The 18,009-nt window shown below is 44.3% G+C and overlaps 1 protein-coding gene and 1 long non-coding RNA gene across 14 annotated transcripts in view; one reads left to right on the top strand and one right to left on the bottom strand.

Moving 5' to 3' along the window:
- Positions 1-7,487, top strand: part of GPHN (gephyrin) — a 572,379-nt gene extending 564,892 nt beyond the window's left edge. For 10 of the 12 annotated variants that reach the window (XM_039533323.1, XM_039533330.1, XM_039533329.1 and 7 more), the window contains 3 exons: positions 2,486-2,589; positions 4,860-4,956; positions 6,524-7,487. In XM_039533323.1, the coding sequence (XP_039389257.1) occupies positions 2,486-2,589; positions 4,860-4,956; positions 6,524-6,657 (335 nt within the window). In that variant the 3' untranslated portion in view covers positions 6,658-7,487. The remainder of the gene's footprint in view (positions 1-2,485; positions 2,590-4,859; positions 4,957-6,523) is intronic. The other 2 variants (XM_039533328.1, XM_039533325.1) reach the window with 1 other exon arrangement.
- The window catches only part of LOC120402870, a 78,767-nt gene that overhangs the window by 26,076 nt on the left and 34,682 nt on the right, over positions 1-18,009 (bottom strand). The gene's annotated exons all lie outside the window — the stretch shown is intronic.

The raw sequence follows: 18,009 nt of genomic DNA, 5'->3' as shown, positions 1-18,009 counted from the left end.
TAGATCTGGTGTCGGATGCCTCAGACCTGGGGTGGGGAGCCCATACAGGGAGCTTCCAAACTCAGGGCAGATGGTCGACCTCGGAATTATCCCTGCACATAAACGTCAGGGAACTCAGGGCGGTACGCCTGGTGTGCATAGCTTTCAGCCCATACCTACGGGGAAAGATGGTCAGAGTCCTCACGGACAATACGGCCGTGATGTATTACATCAACAGGCAAGGGGGCACGCGCTCCTCAGCCTTGTGCCAGGAAGCCCTGGACCTATGGGAATTCTGCATAGCCCACAATATCTCTCTGAGGGCTTTTCACCTATCCGGCACTCGCAGTACGCAAGCTGATCACCTCAGCAGGGTTTTCTCCCACCAATACGAGTGGTCACTCCACTGGGAGGTCACCCAGCAACTCTTCCGAGACTGCGGAGCTCCCCAGGTAGATCTCTTTGCTACCGCCCAGAATCGTCTCTGCCCGCAGTTCTGCTCCTGGGCAGGAGGGCAATCTCGGATGCGTTCCTGATTCAGTGATCAGGCCACCTGTTCTGTGCCTTTCTGCCATTTCCCCTGATAGGCAAGGTCTTACAGAAAGTGAAGGCAGACAAGTCGAGGGTTATCCTCATAGCCCCAGATTGGGCCTGGCAATATTGGTACAGAACCCTTCTGCAGCTTCTAGCTGCCCCCCTGCGCAGGCTGCTGCTTTGGCCGGATCTCCTCTCCCAGGAGGGAGGATGCCTCCTCCATCCCAACCTGGCCACGCTTCATCTGACAACGTGGCTGCTCCATGGTTAGACGAGGAGGAAGGGAGGTGTTCGGAGGATGTCAGGCAAGTTCTGCTGGAAAGCAGAAAGCTGTCCACACGACGGACCTACCTGGCCAAATGGTCTAGATTTTCTAGGTGGGCGAGAGAAAGGGCTACTTCCCCATCATCCGCGTCGCTCCAACTCATTCTCGATTACCTCCTGTCCCTTAGAACCCAGGGGCTAGCTCCCGCCAAGGTCAGGGTACACTTAGCGGCCATTTCAGCTTTCCACCCTCCAGTGCATGGTCACTCGGTATTTTCCCATCACATGACATCCTGGTTTTTTAAAGGACTGGATCGGGCATTCCCTTGCGCCAGGCCCCCCGGTCCCACTATGGGACCTGAACCTAGTGCTCTCCCGCCTCATGGGTCCCCCTTTTGAACCCTTGGCCATGTGTTCCTGGTCCCACTTATCATGGAAGGTAGCGTTCCTGGTGGCGATCACCTCAGACCGGCGTGTCTTGGAGCTTAGGGCCCTAACCTCTGAACCCCTATATACGGTCTTCCACAGGGATAAGGTCCAGCTTTGCCCACACCCTGCTTTTCTGCCGAAGGTGGTCTCAATTTTTCATATGGATCAGGACATTTTCCTTCCGATACTCTGTCACAAGCCCCATTCCTCTGATGAGGAACAACACCTACACATGCTAGATGTGCGTAGGGCACTGGCCTTTTACCTACACCAAACCAGGCCATTCCGGAAATCCCTGCAACTTTTCGTTGCATCGGCTGAACACATGAGGGGGCAACCGGTTTCTACCCAGCGAATTTCCTGCTGGATCACCTCGTGCATACGCACGTGTTACGAGCTGGCAGGGATTTCCCCGCCACCTATCGTGAAGGCACATTCTACGAGAGCTCAGGCCTCGTCAGCCGCCTATGTAGCTCACATCCCTATTCAGGACATTTGTAGAGCTGCCACGTGGTCCTCTGTCCACACCTTTTCATCGCACTATGCGATCGTCTCCCAAACACGAGATGGTGCCGGGTTTGGTAGGGCGATACTCCATCCCGGAAACCCTTAAACTCCTACCCACCTCCATCAGATATAGCTTGGAGTCACCTACTGTGGAATACACATGAGCAATCACTCGAAGAAGAAAGGACAGTTACCTGTTCTGTAACTGGCGTTCTTCGAGATGTGTTGCTCAGGTGTATTCCACATCCCGCCCTCCTTCCCCTCTGTTGGAGTTGTCTGGCAAGAAGGAACTGAGGATGGGGGGAGTGTACAGTTCCCTTTATAGCGTGATATAGAGGCGCCATTCTAGGGGTCGCAGCGGTGCTCCCCCACTACGGGTACTACTAAGGGAAAAACTTCCGGCACCAGTGCACATGGCGAGCACACACACTTACTGTGGAATACACCTGAGCAACACATCTCAAAGAACGCCAGTTACAGAACAGGTAACTGTCCTTTCTGTGGCCCTAAATTTCCCTTTCAATTTCAGTTGAATACAATATTCTGCTTCACTTCTTGTCCTAAACTCCTGAGTAGTATAGTTGTTTACTGCTTAACAACTGCCATATGCCACTCCAGATTTAAGTGACATTTTTTCCAGTGTATATAGTGTGAAAAGCTCTTTGGAATCCTTTAGGATGAAAGTTGCTATGGAAATGTGAGATTTTTCATCATTTCACATCTTAACTCAGAATTACTCACATGTGAACTATTGTTGTGTTTTGCTCTCTAGGAAATCCTGTATCAGCTGTTGTCACCTGCAATCTCTTTGTTGTACCAGCATTGAGGAAAATGCAAGGCATCCTGGATCCTCGGCCCACCATTATCAAAGCCAGGGTAAGGACTTTCAAATATAGGATATTTGAAAAATATATTTGAGATCCTGCTGTCTGACAGCCCCCGCCACCACCACCCATACTCTGTCTAACTTTGGATATCTCAGCACTAGAGATATGATGATAAATTGAAGGGAATTCACAGCAGAGAATAGATCAGATGACTAAAGGAGAATGATTTGGAAAGATTGCAAAAAGCTAAATATAGATTGGATTTGATTAAACAAAAACTAAAGGTCATAAGACAATTGCTTGAAAAGATGTAATGGGTGCTTACACTGAGAAAGGACAGGAATAGTTTAGGGTTGGCTTAGAGGTTGCTATTGGAGGCCCTTTCTCCAGTCTCCTCCCCAACCCCAGGGCTGAGTGTAAAATTTTCACCATGCCTCTTCCAAGCTACTGTCAGCCCAGGGAAAGAGAAGACTGGATCAAGGAATCAAGCAATTCCCAGTTTCCTGCATAACAGTCCAGAGAGTCCTGTTAGGCCTATCAAACCAGCCCATCCACATACTTGCAAATTTGCTCATTTAACATCATTCCTAGCTTAATTTTATGATCATTTTAGCTCCTGAACTCACTGCAAGATGGATCTGTTTTTCATTTACACATTGCTGCATCTCTGTTTCATTTTTCCCAGACCCTTTACTTTGAATATGGGGTAATATCAGTCTCATTCATGCATGTTCCTGACAGTGCAGGTTGCAACTCACTGAGCAAAGGAGGCCATTTAACACTTATGCATTTCATAAGCAGCTGGCTTTCCCTCTAGCTCATTCCTCCAGTCATTTTCTGGATTTGGAAGGGGGCTAAACTCTTCCAGGCTGGAATTTTCTGTTGGTGCTGTGTAATTGTAGAACATGGCAGTGTTTTTATGAAGTGCTGCCATTTCATTGAATGTACCAGCTCTGCATAGGGCAACACTGAAGATATACATGGTCCACTAAGCAGTACTGAAGCAAGTCGAAAAGTACTGCATTTATATCTAATCCAACAAGGATAAGAAAAGCAATCCTAGCTAGTGTTCCAAGCTGACACCCATAAGCTTGCAGCTGACATAATGTACTAAAATGTTTAAAGGTCATTGATATCAAGAAATGTTCTGCTGAGTCATATTGATGTTACATTTGAAAGAACTGACTGTCCAAAGCCCAGAACTATGGTGGTGAGGTGGGGTGAGGATGGACTTTTTTACCAGAATTTTGAGTACACATAGAATCTAGGAGGGTCAGAGACATAGTATAAGAGCATAAGAAAGGCAGTGCCTGAAAGAGTAGCTCAGACAATTGCAGGAAGAACTGCCTATGGGAGGGCACAGGATGTGGTGAGTTCAAGCACGTGGACTGAAATGATGAAAAGAAAAAGGGGGAAAGCAAAGGGGATTTCTGTTAAGCTTTTCTCAGCTGTTAAGTTTGTGTAGAAGGATTACCTAGAGATGCAGGAAACATATAGTCAACCCAACTTACTTAACCTATCAGAATCCTCTCTATTCACATCAGAATGTTGAATGAAAATAGGAAGGTTTTGAGGTAGTGTCTATAAAATCACTGTTGTGTCCATGTTTCTCTCCTCTTAATGATGTCTGTTTCAAATTTGCTCAGTTTAGAAAAAATCTATGGACTTGTAGACAGTCAGTGCTGCAAACACTACCTGCGATCTCAACAGCAAGCTCTGTTCTTTCTGCCTCTTAACCAGTCATGCCACTCTGTCCAGGGATCCTATCAGATCTCACAAGGATTGGGCTGCAGGAAGTGCTGATGGTGATTAACTAGATGCCACTCTTCCCTCTGTGTCAATACCCAACCAATACCACAGAGTGTCATTAGTGGGAGCTGCACTGTTTGAAGCACCATCTTTCGAATGAGATGTAAGCCTGAGGTCCTGACCACTTGACTTGCCCATGGAATTTTTGACAGTGGTAGGGAATATTATCTCTTGGGTTTATCCGGTTGAGATAATTACTTCCTGCCAATCTTAATTCTCCCTACAATTTCAATTGCATAAATTACTCTACAGTCCTAGTCCTAAACAGTTATATAATGCTGCTCTGCAGTTAAAAAATCTTTTGTGTTCCATCCCAGAGGTGGATAGGTACTTGGAATAAAAAGTATTAGCTGTGTGAGTTTACCCAACCTTCACCAGTAGTAAATATTCTACAGTCAGAACTGAGCTGACAATCCTATTGCCAATGACTAAGGCAGAATAAAGTCTAGCTTGTTGAATGACATGTGAATGAAAGCCTGTATCTTCTTTCTCTCTTTGCTTCTCCTGCAGTTATCATGTGATGTAAAATTGGATCCTCGCCCAGAATACCATCGGTGCATACTGACTTGGCATCACCAAGAACCACTGCCTTGGGCACAGAGTACAGGTTAGCCACTTACGTAGACTGACACACCCACAAACAGGCTCCCAAACATCCACCATACAAACAATCAAACACATACACATATTTACACATTTATGCCTATAACTGCACATTTGCCAACATACACAGGCACACACACACACCTGCACATACTTACATGCAAGTTCACTGATGCTGTAGAACACAGACTTGCTAGCCTACGCCAATTTTAACACAATTGCTTGCCTTCATGCTCCCTGACACACATTCATTTGCATATACACAGCCTGCCTATTTACATGTTCTTTTGCATAAACATTCACTCATACTTGTTTGTGCTCTCTCATAGACATGCACTTCCTCACATGCTCACTTCCACACTCATACATTTACTAAATACAAGTTGGGGCATGGATGGGAGCTGGGTGATTTAATTTAATGCCAAATAAACAGAGATGTTGCTAGCTGAATGGGAGAAACATTCAGTAGAGATAGCTGAGGGTGGTATCTATTCTCTCAATCAAGAGGATATGGCCACTTTTTACACAAGATTTGCAATCTGGGGTGCTGTTCGATCCTCAGCTGCTCCTAGATTTCTAGGTTGAAGCAGTACTTGAGTAGTTTTTCCATCAGCATGTGGCTAGTAGGTTGACCTTGCCTCTCTCTCAGATGGATTTAGATCATGCTGCAGCTACTTGTGCTTTTGTCACCTTCAGATTGGTTTAAAACAATACATCCTACATGAAGCTTTCCTTGGAGACTACCTGGAGACTTGTTAGTACTGATTGTGTCTCACTGCTTACGTAGGTAGATTTCGCACATGGAGCTCTACACCTTTGATTCCAAAGTCTGAACAGGCACTTCTACAGGTGCAATTCAAGATGCTGATTTTTATCTGTAAAGCTTTACATCGTTTAGTTCCTGGTTATTTTATGCACTACCTCTTCTCTCATGTTCCAGGCAGACAGTTGATACCAACTGGAATGCTCTCACTGTCAGTCCCTAGGTTTGAACACCAAGAAGCCAAAGGCAGGGTATTCTCTGTCGGGATTTTTGCCGCTGTATTTCGCTTCACAGTTGGTCCAGCAGAGCTGAAATTATTCACTTTCACAACATATTGCAAGTCTGAGGGTGTCAAATGGGAGTGGGAGTTCAGAGTTCTTATGAGTGGATGAATTATGTAGATTGTGCTAGGTTTTTAGTTATTGTACGAAATGGATTAGACACACTTATACATTGTAAGATAACTATGGTGTCAGTGGAAACTGGAGGGAAGGCAATCTGAAAACAGGAAGATTTGAGAACATTGATGGAAAGGTGAGGTAGTAAGGGGAAGAAATGTGGGAGCTCGAATAGCAAGGAGGACAAGTGAGTGAATGGAAGTTTGGAGAACCTGGAAAAAGTAGGCTGCCAAATTCTCTCTCCTGGGTACTCTGTAGGTATTTGCCATGTGTCCGTTAAGTATCCAGACTCCATGCTCCATGACTAAATTAGCTCCATGATTCTCCTCCTAAGAATAGCCCTTTTTTCCATCTTCATGTATTGTGGTAGTAGTACTGTTAACCGCAGTCTTTCTCTCACTCTGCTCTAGGAAATCAGATGAGCAGTCGTCTGATGAGTATGCGTAGTGCCAATGGACTGTTGATGCTACCTCCAAAGACAGAGCAGTATGTGGAGCTTCACAAGGGCGAGGTGGTGGATGTCATGGTCATTGGAAGGCTATGATGTCACCAGCAAGAGTGAAGCTTTGATGCATGTCCACATATCATTGACTGTATCCTGTAATATGCAACGGCACAGCTAGTTTTTCTGAATTGGATAAAAGTTGATCAGTATAGTCAACATCTTGAACTATATTTCAAATGGAATTTAAATAAATACCTTTTAAAAAAACTTTAAAAAAACAAATCTTAACAAAGAAATTTATTCTGATTATATCAAAGCAACTTTTTCCTTTCTTGCAATTGCTTTGTGTGTTCAATGCTAGTTCTGATAGCAGTAGCTTTTAGTAGACAGCAGTAGGTGCCTGCAGAACTTGTGTTTTTTCTCATCTTTAAGATACAACTACTTATGCTCTTAAAACAAGGCTGTCTGCTTATTTATACTAGCGTAGACAACACTTGGATTTCCCTTATTAGTATGCTTCATAACTGCTTCACAGAGAGCTTCTGCTTGTTCTTTATCTTGTATCTCGTGTTGATGTGCACAGTGCCAAAAGCAGAGTGGCTGCACTGGGAACCCGACCAAGCCCCGAGGTTTCCCCCCTCGCTGTGCGTTCAGGGATATCTCTCGGCCCAGCAGCCACCCGGCTCAGTACTCTTGGGCAGTAACTGGATACCTTTTATTTGAACAACAACAAAAATTGCTTCCTTAAGTGCTGACAGCCTTTTTAACCAATACATTTAAAGATGTACAGAACTAAAACCTAAAAAAAAAAAATCAAAGACTGATCTTGTACAGATATTAATGTTACCAGCATTCATGTGGAAATCAAATGAGCAAAGAAATAAAACTAATGTTAAACAACTCTGTACCATAACATTTTCTGTAATGATATTGAAACTTAAATGAATAAAAAAAATTCCTTGATCATTATTTAAAATTTCACCGTTTTAGCCTTGTTGTTTGAAAATAGGGAATAATGTTTCTTTCAGTTTTGGGGGGGAATGGCTGGGATAAAAGGAATTGTCTAGGATGATATAATGAGTGAACTGAAATTAGACCAAAAGGAAATGTAGACTGTTCTAAGTACACCTCTAGCCCAATATAATGCGGTCCTCAGGAGCCAAAAAATCTTACCGCATTATAGGTGAAACCGTGTTATATTGAACTTGCTTTGATCCACCGGAGTGCACGGCCGCCTCCCCCCCACACTCCCTCGAGCACTGCTTTACCGCATTATATCCAAATTCGTGTTATATCGGGTCACGTTATATCGAGGTATCGATATATAAGATCTGTGGAATAGTCTCCCAGTTGAAGAGGTGGAAGAACCCATGACTGGGTTATTTAAAACTAAACTAGAAAAGGCACTGAAGAATATGCTGTGCTTGCGTTGAATTGCATGACAATTCTGCACTAACCCCTGAGATGTACTAGAGGTGGCCTAGTACTATAGGTCCTTTCTCTCCTCTTCATGAATCTTTGATTAATACCTTGTCAATTCACAACTTGCCCAAATTACGTGCTCTGGGGTTCCATGTATAGCTACAGAGTCCATAAATTACATCCCTTTAGAACAGTGGTTCCCAAACCGGGGTTCATGAACCCCTGGGGGGTTGCGAAATGTTACATGGGGTTCTCAGGAAAAAATTCCCTAATGGCAGACAGAGCTGTCCTTAGGGACCCCAGGCAGCATGGGGCCCGGAGCCCCTGGACTTCCAAGAGCTAAGCATATCTATCACACAGAGGAGACTTAAACTTCAAGACTCCTTATAAGCAATGGAAAGGGAGGTAGATTTTTTTTTTGCTGTTTTTAAAATTAAATAGGCAGCTAGTATTGTTTTTAAAATTATTATGAAGAACAAGTTTAAGCTTTGTTGTAACGTGTGTTGTTTGCCTGGACAAGGGTGACCAGATGTCCCGATTTTATAGGGACAGTCCCCATATTTGGGCTTTTTCTTATATAGGCGCCTATTACCCCCCACCCCCCGTCCCGATTTTTCACACTTTCTATCTGGTCACCCTAGCCTGGACTGCTCAAGACCTGAATCCTTGTGTAGGTGGAACTCTTTGAGTTGGCTTCTTAAATACCTTCATGCTGTTTCACATCTGATACTCCTTGATGAAACATAGGAGCCTTGTCTTATAACAGGCTTATTCAAAGTGATGCAAGCTACGAAAGTGAGATCTTGGAAGAGTGTTGCCATTTTCATAATGTAATAAAAATACTGTAGTGATAAATAATAATAAATTGTGTGTAATAAGCATGTCATAAAAACAAATTTTATATTTCCAATATCACTGCTTTTATAATTTATACTCAGGTAAAGGAGAAAATCCCTGGAAATATTAATTTTTAGGAGCGGGTTTGCAAGACTTAACATTTTAGAGAAAGGGGTTCACAGGTTGTTAAAGTTTGGGAACCACTGCTTTAGAATGATCCTACACTGTGGAGTTGGTGCTATCATGCCTGCTCCATTAATGAAGTCAGACCAATTCTGGCTAGTAGTTTTGTAGTTAAGGTGCTGGAAGGGAACTCAGGAGATCTGGTTTCAGTTCCTGACTGCCACAGACTCTGCCACTGTGTGACTTTGGGCACACTTAATTGCTCTGTGCCACAGTTCCCTCGCTGTAAATGGAGATAATATTTATCTGCCTCACAGGGATGGTGCCAGGATAAATACATTAACATTTATGAGATGCTGAGACACTGGTTCTGCAATGATGGGGACCATAGAAATACCTAGTGAGAGAGACCTAAAGTAACAAGCCTTTGCAAAATGCTCTGGAAGGGGAGACTCTTAAATATGATGCAGACAAATAATTATTATATCAGTTACAAGGCAAATATCAGGCAGCATAGAAAATAAGATTTATTAACCACATTACTAAGAACAATTTGATGGCAGGTTGTTCATAGTGTTGGAGCATTTTGTTACAGAGAACGATAGCGAGACTCCAGAAAATTTACAAGTAGCCATCTTAGGCCTGGTCTATGTTACAAAATTTCACTCTATCTGAATATGGCTGTGAACAAGCATGTTAACTAACGCAATGTATGTATCAGTCAGTGTAGAACAAGCCAACTCATCTCAGCAACCAGCTAACCATTATTGTGTATAACTAAAATATTTAAAGGTAAAAATGCCAGGGAACAGTCATGTTGCAGCTACAGTAACTGGTTTGGCACATTATTCATGTTTGGCCAGACCCTATTCCATCAAAGCTTCTGAGAATCCCCTCACATGTGGCTTAGTGTCCAGGACAACAGGGTGTGTTGTGTAGGTGGCTCGGAAAGTTGGTAAAGGGCAGCGGAGACTTTTAAATCACTTTCTACCAAGCCTAGATTGATAGTGACTGAACAGCATTATTATCTGAACAATATTTCTTGGCCTTTGTAAAATAGATTGATAAACTCAGAACAGTTCCGAGTGGACAGATGTTCACATCATAACTTACAGTCTTGTTGGCAGCTTCAGAAAATAAGTCAAGGAATGATGGGTCTCAATCCTCTCACACTATGTGGTTATACAGGCTCAGGAATGAGAAAGTGGTAGGCCAATTTGAAGGGTATTTGCATTAATTTTACCTCTCCAGTGGATAATCAGAGTATTTCAGTCCCAGGACTATCAACAGGGTAACATTCATCATAACTCAATGTAATACTAGAAAATATATAAAGTGACAGAAGGTAGGGCTTGTATTTTGGCTTTTCTGTTTCTTTTTTGATCTGGTTCCCCACTTGTCTTGTAGTTTGGAGATTTCTTCAGCAATGTATACAAGGTGATGCTCGGCAGTAGAAGCTTATGCAAGAGTCTTTCTGAGTCCTATTCATCCAGTTGGATCCTACAGTGACTTATGTGCTTACTAGCGTCCTGATACCAGAACCTTTACTGGGACTCTGGGTAATATCACATATAGAAATTTGCTGCACTGAATTGGACAAGTGGAAGGATAAGATGACCTAATAGATCTTTTCCATTACTAATCTGTAAGATTTTAAGTACAACAATTACAACCTTCATTCTATCCTGTAGAGTGATATTCAACTATGTTAACCCTCATGTTACATGGAAGAGATCAGCTGCCTTTAGGGAAATGAATGACTCGGAGGACTGTTAATGGAAAATTAATCTTTAACCTTTCTGTGACTAGTTCAAATCTGGCCTAAAGTGTTTGTGACTGAAAGTTATCAGCTGAAGGCTCCTTGGTGGGCTATATGAACTGTATTGGAGGAAGGGTCTTCTCAGTTCCCAAAGGACAGATATTAGCAACACAGAAACCACCAGTTTAATTGACTACATTACTGACCAGGGCTTTGGAGCGGAGCCCGGAGCTGGAGCGCGGAGCAGCTCTGGAGCAGTGGAGCTGCAGGTTTTTGCCTGGAGCTGGAGCGGAGCCGGAGCACAGCTCCAAAGCCCTGTTACTGACAGGATGAGCAAACAAGCCAAGGACTTAACTCTTTTATGGGGAGAGATGGAGCCACTACACACAGTGGTGTGAAGAAGCTCGTTCTGCTGCTGCCTATGATGTAGTTCTTGCACAGATAAATCAGAGATGTCAGCTTAGCTTCTTTCACTAGCCATACAGTAACTTTTAAAAACTGTAGTATCCCAGCAGTTACATCACTGCATTTACTTTCCGTTCCAGGATATTTCTTTCCTGTTATTTTCATATTCGCTTCAATGCAGCCCAGGACCAGAATCTGTCAGTTTTTCCTCCATAGTGATTGCCAAGGAGTGACTGAATTTCAGTGGTGAGTTAGAGTCCAGAGGGGGACTTTATACTTTATGTCTAATTGAAGGCTAGGATGCATGATATTCGACAACAAAGGCAGAGATGGAAGGAGGAGATGCCTGGAGGATAGATGGGACCAAATATTTCTGCCAGAAAATAATGAGATTTTGGTGAGTAGGTAAGCTTTTCACTCTGAGTCAGTACTGAATCCAGTATGATGCCAAGCTGCTGCAGATAGTAGGTTTGGGTCGGTTGGTTTTGGGGAGGTGGGGGTTCAAACCAAGGTTCTCAACACTTATGATTACTAAATATTTCCATGTCCTTTATCATGAGCTGGGATCATAGCCCCCATGTCCTGGCCAAATTCTACTTTGAGTAACCACATTTTCCCTCTCTAATCATCACCAGCAATTTCAATTTCTTTCCTCACCCCAGTTTCCTCCACTCCACCAATAGTGCCCACCTAGACTGGTCAATGGTTCACTTCTCCTATGCTGTCTTCCACATCTCACACACAGAATGTCGTTCCCAATCTGCCTTGTTGTGCCCAACCATCCTCATAACCTGATGTGACAATGAGGCCAACTGACATGACCTATCTCCAAGAGAGACTCTGTAACAGCATGACTTTTGTTAGGTGGTGCATAGTCCAAAGACCTTAAATCTAAGAGGAACCTAATACATACTGGGACTTTTGTTTTAAGCCTTTTTTTTTTTGAGACTGGGACTGTTGATATATTTCTGGGTTACAATTATTTGGGTTAAAAGACTGATTATAGAAATTCTTTCCAGAATTTTTCAATGACTGAGAAGTTTTCCAAGGACTATACAGTTATAAAAAACTAAAGGATTCTGAAGTGAAGGTAGCATTTTTGCCAACTTTGGTCTATTGACATTTCAATATCTTTTTTTTTTCTTTCCTATCCTTATTTATATTATAAGATCTAAGTGGTATGAAGCTTATTGAACATCAGGTCAAAACTGTTCCTTGGGTTTTAAGAATGTTAACCCTAGCCAGTCCTGGATTAGTATTAGCCTGCTCATCTGACACTGGCTCAGCTGGCTTTTGGCCACAGGAAAGAGGAAGAAACTTAGTCAAACATCCAGCCTCATCTTTACATCAGTCTTCCAGCCTGATCTCAGATGAACCAGGGACTGAGACAAGAATAAGGAGATACCAGCTTCAACCCACATCTGACTGTAAAAGAGCATTTTTCCCGTCCCCCTGCTTTTTTGCATTTCTTTTTGTGCTTGTTTGTCTTGGGGAGACTGATTTTTGTGCATTGTGAATATAAGAAGTTAATGTGACCATTTAAGAAAACAGTTTTTGGAGAGGGGAGGGGTTTGTTGTTTCTCCTTCCCTCTTAAGTTCATAGAATGAAACGTTTATATGATGGTGTGAGTTTTGAGATACTATGCCTTAGAACGTAAGAATGAACCCTGGGAACTCTCGACCCTGGGAGAGAGGGCTAAGGGAGCTTTAAGTTACCTTTGCTCCCTCCTGATCCTTGGCTGTTCCAGAGGCTAGAGAGTCCCCCAGCATATCTTTGCCAACCCCAAGTGCCTATCTAAGTTACAGCAGCCGCCCCATGCTGCTCTGTGAGCTGCAGCGCTCCCTGGAATATCTTCAGGCACTTGGTGTCTGGGGCCAGCCTGCAGCAGAGCCAGTCTCCTGGCAATCCAATGAAAGCTGGCCCTGAAAGAAGCTATCTAATTAACCTCGCCACCTGATTCGCTCCAGGCTGACACTTACACTCAGTAGCAGCACCAGTCCAATGGCCATTCAACACATTCTAGCCTGCATTTATTGAAGCACTGGGGATGGGCAGGTGTGGGCCTGCCCACATCGAAAGGCTCCTCTTCTCACATTGTCCCCTGCAACTGTGCTTGGTCCTGTCTCTGCCTCCACTGTCTCTAGTTCCGCTCCTACTCCAGCTCCCAGCTCCTTCCTGATCTCTGACTTCCGGCTCAGAACTTCATCTCCACCTTCTGACTATGACTCCTTCATCTTAGGCTTTGATCTTTGACTCCTGGTTACGACTCTTGGCTTGACTCCTGGACCTGCCCCATCTGGATTCAGCTCTACCTGATAGGCCAGACTCTTGCTCCAGACACTAAGCCAGACCACTCACAGCTCAATCACTGATACTTTGAGCAGCTCAAAAGATTGAACGAGTGCGGGTAATGATTGGACTGCCCTTCAGATGGATTCTGCAGAGGCAGTTGTGTCTCTGCTAGACATCGTGGCAATTCTGCAGACCTTATAGGCCCAGGTTATGACCTTGCAGGTACAAACTGCAACCCTACATGCTCAAACTGTCCTGCCCATAGCTGCTGCCCTGGCTTCTAGGGAGCCAGGGATTCCAATATCAGATAAGTTTGATGGGGACCATAACAACATCTGCAGTTTCAGGAACCATTGCGGGGTCCTGTTCATGCTTTGGCTCCAGTCATTCTCCACTGACCAGACCTGAGTAGGACTTATTACTAGACTACTAACTAAGGATGCCTTGGCCTGGCCATCTCCCCTCCTGGAGACTTTTAGTCCTCTGTTGAAGCAGTTCGAAGAGTTCATCCAAACTTATGGCAATTGTGTTTGATTATCCAAATTGCACACTATCTGCCAAGAATGCACTTTAGAGGCTGCGACAGGGAAACAGATCAGTCACTGAGTTTGCCGCAGAGTCCCAGCACCTGGCAGCAGACACTAAATGGAACAAGGTGACACAGTGCTACCATATCCAATGTGCCCTAAGCAAGGAAATAAAGAATGAGCTGGCACAGGTGGAGCTGCCACCCAACCTGGATGTGTTGGTCAAGTTGTGTATCAGTATTGATGACCGCCTGACCAAACGCTGGCTGGAGAGAGAGTCGAGGCATTGCTCTCCTTCCTGTTCTCATCACGAGGGCCCAGCCAGATCAGCTGGTTCTGGCCTTGCCTCTCTGATACAGAGAAGGACTGGCGTCATGCTTTGGGCTTATGCCTGTATTGTGGGGAATTTGGATGCTATGCCACGGATGCCACACTGAGAACCAAGCCGTGTTTTCACCAGAAAGACTCCAGGCCTCAGCTCCAATAAAGGGAGATCTGGGCTGAGCCTGTGTTCTCTCCCTCACACCAGGACCTTGAATCGCTCCTTGTCTACCAGCATCCTGACTGTGGACGAATGCCATGCCAGTACCCTCCAACTCCCCCTTTGGCTACAACATGCTACCATAACAGAGCTCAAGCTGAGGGCACACACGGGCTTAGGGGCTTCCAACAATTTCATGGACTTAAACTTTGCCCAGGTTCACAACATTACAGCTCAGCAGGAAAGCATCCCCAATTTGATGGAGTCTATTGACAGATCCCTTCTCTCCTCTGGCCTGGTTACTCATCAAACAGCACCCTTGATGGTTACAATGCTCCAGCGTCACTGGGATATTTTACAGTTCAGTCTGATCCACGCACCTCACTCCTCCATCATCTTCTGCATTCCTTGGCTCATCACCCATAATCCGTGCATCCACTGGGGGCCAGGCACAGTACACTTGACATCAAGACTCCACCATCAATTTTGCATCCCAAACACATGTACTGGACCAGAAACCCCCTGCAATCTTTGCCAGCTACCTGAGAATTCAGAGACCAAAGGAGGTACACTGAAGGGGACTGCCACCATCCCTGCAACTCCTTTGGTAGCTTCAGGAATCCCAGTGAAAATTCTGGATTACTGCGATGTTTTTGATAAAAAGAGGGCAGATGCTCTGCCACCCCATCATAATTATGATTGTCCAATTGACCTGCAACCAATAGCCAAGATTCCTGTTGGCCACATATAATCTCTCTTAGAATCCGAACTCCAGATGCTCTGGGAGTACCTCCATGACACCTTAGAGAAGGGGGTTAATTTGCCCCCACACACATATCTCTAGTGGGGGCTCCAATCTTCTTTGTGGCAAAGAAGGATGGCTCCTTATACCCTTGTGTTGACTATCGAGCTCTGAACAAGGTGACAGTCTGAAACGGCTACCCCTTGCTACTTTGGGAGGCTTTACTCAGCCAAGATTTTTTACTAAGTCAGACCTACATGGGGCCTACAACCTGGTCTGAATCAGAGAAGGTGATGAATGGAAGACTGTTCCACACCCAATATGGACATTTTGAAGAGTTAGTCATGCCTTTTGGGTTGTGTAGCACTCTGGCAATGTTTCAAAACTTCATCAATAATATTTTTGGGGACATATCGGACCAGTTTGTGGTTATTTATTTGGATGACATTCTTGCTTTTTCTGAAAACCAGGCATTGTATGATCAACATGTGCTCCACATGCTTAACAGACTCCACCAAAATCATCTGTACTCCAAACTGGAGAAATGTGAGTTTGACAAAGACACAGTCAAGTTCCTCAGGTATACCATTTTCCCCAAAGGGCTAACAATGGATCCATGGAAAATATTTGCCATCTCTGGATGGAATGCCCTGAAGAACATAAGAGGCATTCAGTAGTTTCTTTGGTTTGCCAATTTCTACAGGCATTTTATCAAAGGATTCTCTCACCTAGTTGCCTCAATAACTGTGTTTCTCTGAAAGGGAGTTCATTTCGTCTGGTTGCCAGAAGCACACTTCACATTTGATCAGCTAAAAAGATCTTTTACCTCAGCTCCCATTCTTGTGTACTTGGATCCTGCCCAGCCCTTCGCCATTGAGGCAAATCCTTTGAACTTTGCCATCTGAGCCATTCTGACACAACATACTGGCTCACATAACTAATTCAATCCCTGTGCCCCCAACCCCTGCTCAGAAGAGTTATGATATCTAGAGCAAAGAGTTACTTGCCATAAAGGCAGATTTTGAAGAATGGAGACACCTTCCAGAAGGAGCTTGGTTCCTGGTCCATATCCTTACTGACCACAAAAATCTGGAATATCTTCGAACTGCTCATAACTTTAACTAGTGATACAGCTGCTGGTCATTTTTCTTTGCAAGATTCAGTTTTGTTGACATCTACTGCCCTGGATCACAGAATGGGAAGGCAGATGCTCTGTCCTGCAAGGATTAATATGCTGAGTAAGACATAGCTCCCTTTGGTACCATTATACACCCATCAAGTTTTCTTCAAGGGACAGCAAACAGTAATCTGATACCCCTCTTCCGTTCCCTGCTTCCCCAAGACCTCCAAGCTACTAAGAGCTATCAGACTCTAGATGCTCCTAACATTCTGCCCCACTCAATATTTCATTTGAAGGATGGTCTGTTGTATGGCAGAAGGTGCCTTTATACCCCAGAGAGCCAGCCCAGACTCAAGGTGTTAAAGATGCCAATTGCCAGCCATTTCAGCCATTTCAAAACCTAAGACCTAGAGCAGCAGAATTTCTGGTGGCCATGGTTGAGTATTGACATTAAAAGTAACCCTCCTTCAAGGGTGCCTGCTAGGGTGCCAGAGGACCTAACTTCAGGAGGTATTTCTGAAGGAACGCATGTATGAGTTCTGGAGCATGAACATTTTCTACCAACTCCAATGATTGTGCTTCTGATCCATAGCACACACAGTCCACCAGATAATAGTGTTTGCCACTTGGACTCTAGAATTTCCTGGACCTCATACTCCTGTTGGTGGAGTGGAGTGGTGGAGTGGAGTGGAGTGAACAGGAAAGGGATTCTCCATGTTGGATTTCAGAAGAGATAGATGGAAAACTGGGAGGACCATCTAGCAACTGGAGCCTAAATGCTACAGGGTTAACTGGTTCTGCTATCTTAAATGGGCCTAGGTACTGATGATCCAATTTTGCTGAGGGACAGGTGGATTTTAGCTGTTTGAAGGACAACCAGACCTTATCTCCAACAAACAGGGCCAGTGTGGCTTGGCGTTTTTGGTCAGCATGGTGTTTATATATCTTCTTGATGACTTCAAGGTGTTCGTTAAGCTCTCGTTGGACCCAGTGAAGGTGGGCAACTAGATCTGCTGTAGAAGGGACTTGGGAGTCTGGAGGTGCAGCTGAATTACCGGTAAGTTTATAGTGGAAACTGTAGTTTGCATAGAAAGACCTATGTTGGGTGGATGCATGAGTGGAGCTATTATATGCAAACTCTGCATATGGCAGGAGGACAATCCAGTCGCCTTGACAATAACTGAGAAAGCAATAGAGAAGTTGCTCAAGGACCTGGTTCGCTTGTTTTGTCTACCTGTTGGTCTGCGGGTGATAGGCTGAGAAGGTAAGAAATTTCATTTCTAAGAGTTTGCAGAGTTTGCAATAACAGGAAGTGAATTGTGAACCTTGATCTGAGACTACTCCCGTTGGCAGTTCATGGCACTGAAAAATATGATCTAAAAAAAGGTGGACTGTTTTCCTGGACAGTTGGGAGGGAGTGAATGGAAATAAAGTGTGCCACCTTAGTGAGGATGTTGACAGCAACAAGGATGACAATGCAACTGTGGGAGTAGGGTGTCTTTATGATGAAGTCCAAAGATACTGAGGACCAGGGTCGAGATGGGGTAGGCAAAGGCTGAAGAAGACTGAGTGGTTTGGCACATGGGCACTTACTCCAACAGCACAGATCTCCATAGCAGAAGGCTAAGTAGGTGTTGCTGTTCTAAGAGGGTGGGTGAGAAATATTAAAGACCAAATTCTCTTCTCAGTAGCACCTGTGTATTTCTGTAGTAATTCTATTGAAATCTATGAAAGTACTTTGG

Source organism: Mauremys reevesii, linkage group 4 (genome assembly GCF_016161935.1).
Source record: "Mauremys reevesii isolate NIE-2019 linkage group 4, ASM1616193v1, whole genome shotgun sequence".
Classification (NCBI taxonomy): Eukaryota; Metazoa; Chordata; order Testudines; family Geoemydidae; genus Mauremys; species Mauremys reevesii.
Note: the sequence above shows the minus strand (reverse complement) of the source record. Positions and strands in the feature narration are given on the sequence as shown.